This window comes from Cibotium barometz, chromosome 50, assembly GCF_041138505.1.
Source record: "Cibotium barometz isolate CiBa-2024 chromosome 50, ASM4113850v1, whole genome shotgun sequence".
Taxonomy (NCBI): Eukaryota; Viridiplantae; Streptophyta; class Polypodiopsida; order Cyatheales; family Cibotiaceae; genus Cibotium; species Cibotium barometz.
The window spans coordinates 2019604-2025947 of NC_141095.1; the positions used below are offsets into that span (position 1 = coordinate 2019604).

A 6344-nucleotide genomic window follows, 5' to 3' on the forward strand; every position below is an offset into this window, starting at 1 on the left:
CTCCAGTCATAACAAACCCTCGGATCATAACAACCCTTGAAGATCTCGCCCAAAGATAAATGCATCCAATATGATTTCACACCTACTTACAGGACCACAGAAAGCAAAACACATCAAAGCCACAACACACCTTGCCATGAAAATATCTATGACAACAGTGAATAGGTTTTAAAAAAAAGAAATCTGGCTGCAACCAATAAAAACGGGTAAACAATAGCACTCAAAATCCTTCATATTAGACTTAGTTCCACTGAAACTTGATTATCATCCCCGAAGTCTGATAATCGAGGACGTCTACAAGAACAGCAGCTGTGAGAAAGTAGGCAGAGTACTAAAGCCTGCACAGTAGAATATCAAAAACTGTTGGACATGGGTGAATGGACTATTCCACCACCTCAGATTCTGCTAGGGTACATGAACACTCTGACTCTTCCACCCTGCAAATCCACAATAAAACCAAACTCGGTCATTGCGTCTAACGTTCACCACAAAGACCCAACAAAAAATGAACTAGTCTGGGATATTACCAAAGAGCTGGGAGGCAAGTTTTTCTTGAACTTGGCACGGACAACCCCACTATTCCCATGAGGCTTTGTAACTCTGCCCCAAATCGATCGGTAAAGAGTGCCATTCTTCTTGGTCCTTGCCTTGTATACATAGGCAATCCTTTTCCCCAGGTACCAGTTTACTTCTTCAGTCGTATTAACCCCCTCTATTTGAAGGAGGGAAATACTAGGATACTGATTAGACTTCCCCCTGCAAAACGAGAGATTGAATATCCAACCCAGCTACCTTCTTTGAGGAACTAGTAAACCTCACGCTCATTTGGAACTCACCTTTTGTAGCCGAGAATGCTCCCCCGCACATAAAGTCTGTAAGATAGTGCAGGACATAAGAAAAAAGCTGCAATGGACAACTGTGCGTGCTACATAATTTTTTGCCCCCTTCTATTAGTTTAATAAACCTGCTTAGAAGGCAAAATACGAAACACTGCAACAGCAGTAAATGAGACACAACAAGGAGCATGCCTTTGAGACCACATTACTGTCCAAGGAGGTCAGTTTAAGGGTGTTCTAAAGGAAACAATGCTGCTGCCAACAATAGCAGCACACTGTTCTTTCCGGAAAAGAGGCTAACAATAGCAGCACATTGGCAAGAGAAAATACCAGAAACTCAACAGATAATGATGGTAAGACACGGATAAATGTGCCAATGGGAGTGTAGCCTAGCGGTGTGGTTTTGTGACCCGGAAGGAGAGGTTCCTTCCCTTCCCATTCAAATCCCTGTAGGCTCCCCGGCAGCGACATTTGCGGCATCCCCGCAGGCTCCCTGGCAGCATCAGGACACCACCTACGGATGGGGCATAGGTTTTTTTTCAGAAAAGAGATTTCCAGTAAAATCATATAAAGGGAGATCTCAAACCAAAAGGTAGGGAGATCTCAACCAATATGCTGCCATAACAGCCCCGACGGATTAAGGGTTTGGGGTTGGGGGCAAAATTTAGGCATTAAGGATGTTAGGGGTAGGTCTAGGGCTAGGGCTAGGGCTGGCACATTTCTTCGTTACGCAGTGCATAGCGAGGGAGGACCGTGTCCAGCCGTGAAACCAAAGCAGGCCATCGAGCTCCGACTGCCATAGCTAGGCCGCAACAGATCTCAGGGAGCAGATTTGTGCCCCCATTAACCACCACATCGCATATAAGAGAGAGAGAGAGAGAGAGAGAGAGAGAGAGGCACCTGACGCGCTCTCCTTTGCGTTCCGGCATCGTGAAGAGCTTCGCGAGATATCCCTCTACACAGCGGCAGGAAGTGTACAGAAAAAAGAGCAGGGGATGGCGAATAATGCTGCTCTTGTTCCAAAACCCTAAGTGGCTTTTCACACTGCCAAATTAACTTGGCCAAATGGTCCAGTTAACTTGCCCGAATCACACTCACCCAAGTAGTGGGCCCCTTTTTTTTTTAATGGTCCAGTTAATCACATTCTCACCCAAGTCGCCATACCCCTGCCTGCCCATGCTGATGTGGTGGGGGTATCCACCAATCTCCCCCGCCCATACATGGGCGAAGGTGTATGTGTAACGGGCCTTATATTAGCTTAGAAAAAAGAACAATACATCCATTCTTTTTTCTATGCATGAAGAACATGAGGAGACCCAGGAAAATAAGAGACTGCAAGTTGATTGGGTATCAAGCAGGCTACATCCTTTGCTAGTTCAACCGACGGCTCCCAAGGTATGTACCAAAGTCTCAGCAGACCTGGTGAAGAAGCAGGTTAATTTGTTCTCCTACTGTAGTATTATTATATTTTACTCGGGTAGGCCCCTTCCAAAGCCGAACTCGGCACATGGCTTGATGATGTTCTACATGAAAAGGTGGTGGTGCAGACCTTTTATCTGGGGAAAGGCTTTTTTAACGTCCTTTTCTCTAAAGGACATGTTGTCTCTGATATTTTCTCCAAAGTGCCTCTGTTTATGGGCCCCAAGCTAGTGCATGCAATTCCATTTGACCCCCTGTTTCATGTTAACCATAGTTTGAAAAAGGCTTGCCCTGTGTGGGTAGAATTGGTAGATCTCCTTCCCTGGCTTTGACCGGGCATGAGAACTAGTAAAATCATTGGGTCCACCTCTGTTTATCCCCAAAGAAGATGATTCAGGCCGTCATGCGAACAACATATGTATTTCTTGGAATACTAGCTTCAAAACTCCGAAAACTCTAGAAATAGATCTTGGGGATTTGGGCAAATTTGAATTAGCTCTCAAATTCGGGCCTTTCCCCGGAGCCTGTTTTAAATGTGGTGATTTAGGGCACATAGCTAGATTTTGTGATGCTCGTTTACAAAAATAAAGAGAAGGAAGATACTAAGGAGGACATGGACCTTGAGGGGGTGAGACCAAATAATACAGAAAAGGAAGGGAGCAAGGCTAAAGAGGATAAGGGGAAAGGAGCTCAGGACCCTCAAGGGAGCAGTTGCAAAGAAGAGGGATGGACTAAGGTGGTCAAAAAACCTAGGAGCAAAAACAATCTTAGATCAACCAAAGAAGAAGATAGAAGACCCCGAAATAGGTATTCTGAAAAAGAGAAGGGTATAGTTAACTCCCCCAAGATTCCTAGGCCTGTGATTTACTCTAACCAGTTTAGTCCTCTGGGGGGAATGGATGGTGAGACCTCTTCCATGGGAGAATTCAATAGACATGGGAGACCTCTTCCATGGTAGATGGCCCAAAATCTTGACCCCCCTGATGAAGATAGTCAAGAGGAGGAGATGGATAGTCAAGAAGCTAGAAGACCCCGAAATAGGTATTCTGAAAAAGAGAAGGGTATAGTTAACTCCAAACTCCTCACTCTGTAGGTTGCTCTGTGGAAAATGGAAGGAGATGCTGTATCTTCTACAATGGGATGGATGTGCAAGAGTAACAGGCAACTCCTTTCTCAACCTTGGAATCTTGTGGTCCCATTACTTTAACCCACCTCTAGCCTTGATAGACATCAATGCAGCAAAGTGTTTGAACAACAAAGGGCTAAGATTCCTGGCAGATTGTTGGGACTGGACCCTAGCTGGCTGGAAAGAGCTTGATTAGTTGGTCAGTGAATTTGGATTAAAACCAAGAGGAATAACTCTGGTTAATCAGATCTTGGGGGAGCTTCAGAAAGGTTGGGTATCCACTGCTTTGGATGACTCCAGCTAACTCAAAGACTGGGGTTGGTTCAATGGGGTTAAGCTGCATAAAGGTTCAGCCAAAGCCTTATACTCAGAGTTGAGAAAATTAGATTTGAATGTGGTAAACTACAACAAATCTTGGAAAGTAAAATGGAAAGCTCGAACCTGGAGAAAGAGATGGAAGCTCATATGGGAGTCCAATATGCCCTTGAAGTTTCAAGCCTTTTTGTGGAAAGTATGTTTAGTGGCTTTACCAGTTGGTTCTAAGCTTTTACAAAGGAATTTTACTTCAGGCTCTTGTCCAAGGTGTAGGAGAGCCATGGGAGACATCTTTGCTTGGGGTGCCCAGCCATCAGGGGATTTTGGGTGAAGATAGAGAAATGGGTGGCTAGATCTTTGGGGGTTCAGGGATTGTGGGGGGATTGGGTTTTGGGAAAGGGGATAGAACCTAATGAGATTACTAAAAACTGGTTATTTAATATTATTAGATATGGTTGCCTTTGGGAGATCTGGATTTCTAGAAATAACTTAGTATTTTATAAGGGTAGGGAAATTGGGTTGAATAGCATTGAAGTTATGTATAAGTGTGTTTATCTTTGTAAATATGTATATTATGCTAACCAAAACTGAATGATGCTAACACACTCCAGGCAATTCATTCTCTATGCAATGGAATCAGATGACTTGCTCTACAACAGACCTTGGTACATACTAGGAAGTCCTAACCAAACGTTTGTATGCAGGAATTCATTATCAATAAGGTAAAGACCAAGCTGCCCAAATTTGGACCCTAGACTAAGAGGTGGTACCTGAAGGAGAAGCACCTTGTATATACGTTTGTGGCATTCATAGAAAATTCAATGGGCACTAGACCTATGGTGAAGGGAGGGTGAAGGTGTGGGCTGGTAAAAGTGTCTTGGAAAAGCTTCCACCCAAAGGTTTTACTACTGAATCTATGATGGTAGCTTGTATGCAACTTGGTTATTATGTTTCTTAGAGCCAACCCTCCTTTGTTTGGGAAGATGAAAGATGGACCCTCCTTTGCAAACTACTGAATTCTAATGAGAGGGATATGGAGTAGATAGGGGCCTTAGGGAAGTGATAAAAGGATGGACATTTTGGGAATAAGGAGATAGCCTAGGTGGGCTGCCTGATATTGTAAGTAAGAAGTTGGACGTAATTAGTGGTAGCACCTAATATATATTAAATATTTCCCAAAAAAAAACCAAAGAGATTTGGGATTTTCAAAGAAAAGTGGTGTAGAAGGAGAGTGGAGTAGTGGCTTTGTGCTAGCTTTCATTTCGATCGTGCGGATTGCATGCAACCTGTATGTCGATAGGTGGTCGACGAGACGGGATTTACATGGAAGGGTCATCTAGTCTGTGGCATCAAGGTGTTGAGGAGGGTGTCTGAGAGCGGATGGGGGGATTGGGAGCCCGATGCCGAGGAGGAGAGATCAAGAGACGCAGAGAGGAGGCGGAGGTCGAGTTCACGAGGAAGAAGTGTGTGCCCGATTGGCTAAACGATAGATTGTACATACAATCGAAGGAGAAGGTATGTTTGAAGCTTAATCACGAGTTAGTCAAAAATCAAGTGGGGCTTTTCTCCATGTGCAGCGTTTTTGTTTTCTGTCGTGGGAGACCCCGTCTAAGGTAGAGTTGTGGAGATGGCTACATGAAAGTGTCTTGCATGAAAATGTTGTTTCCAAGGTTTTCTATTTAGGTAAAGGCTTCTTTTCAATGTCCTTTTTGTCAAAGGGCAGTTTGTGATTGAGTTGTTTGCCAAAGGACCCCTCTTCTTGGGCCAATGCTTAGTGCATGCTTTTCCTTTCAACCCCCTATTTGATGTTAATAAGAGTATTCAGAATGCATGTCCTGTTTGGGTTGAAGTGGTCAGCCTGTCCTATTTGGGTTGAAGTGGTTGGCCTCCCCCCTTAGCTGAGACCAGCTCTGTGGGATATTACTCATTCTCTTAGATAGTGTTGTATCTTCCTAATGATGATGTAGTCGGTAGACAAGCAAACAGTGTCTGCATTTCTTGGAACACTTCCAAAGAAACATCGAAATCTATAGATTTGGACTTGGGTGACTGGGGTATTATGGAGTTGGGCCTGAAATTTGGAGCTTTTTTGGGGAGTATGTTTTAAATGTGGAGGTTTTGGTCATATAGCTAAAAATTCTCCTGAACAGGTTATCACAAAAGATAAGGGGGGGAAGGAGGGAAAGAAAAATGGTGTTGAAAAAACTACCGAATCGACTGGGAGTCGGAAGAAGGAGGAGAAGGGAAAGGAAGTGATGAAGGAGGCTAGTGAGGGTGGTCTGGAGGGTGAATGGGTTAGAGTAATAGGGAAATCAATGTAAGGTAAGCTAAGATAGAAGCCATGAAGATTCAGCATAATCAGAGGGTGAGGGTAAAAATTCCAGTTCCCAAGGTAATCTGAGCCCTTCTCTATACTCAAACCCCTTCAATCCACTAAAAGAAAGTGATAGTTGTCCGTCGTCTGAACAAAGGTTTGATTTTCTGGTTGATGAGGCTTGTAAAGGGATTCATAAAGAGCAGATTGTGATAAGGGATGAGGAGGAAGTTGACATGGTCCTGGAAATAGAGCCTTCATGAAGAAATACTTTGACTTTTTCAGGTGCACATGGAATGTAAAAGGGTTAAAAGATTTAAAAAAAAGAACGCTT

At 43.8% G+C, this 6344-nt stretch overlaps 1 protein-coding gene across 1 annotated transcript; it reads right to left on the reverse strand.

Moving 5' to 3' along the window:
- Positions 1-214: 214 nt before the first annotated feature.
- Positions 215-1874, reverse strand: LOC147609714 (large ribosomal subunit protein eL33z-like). Its single transcript, XM_086786847.1, has 4 exons — positions 1737-1874; positions 837-872; positions 528-756; positions 215-437 (listed from the first exon to the last, which is right to left on the reverse strand). The coding sequence occupies exons 1-4, from the start codon at positions 1763-1765 to the stop codon at positions 396-398; spliced, it is 336 nt and encodes a 111-aa protein (XP_086642973.1). The 5' UTR covers positions 1766-1874; the 3' UTR covers positions 215-395.
- Between the last annotated feature and the right edge of the window lie 4470 nt (positions 1875-6344).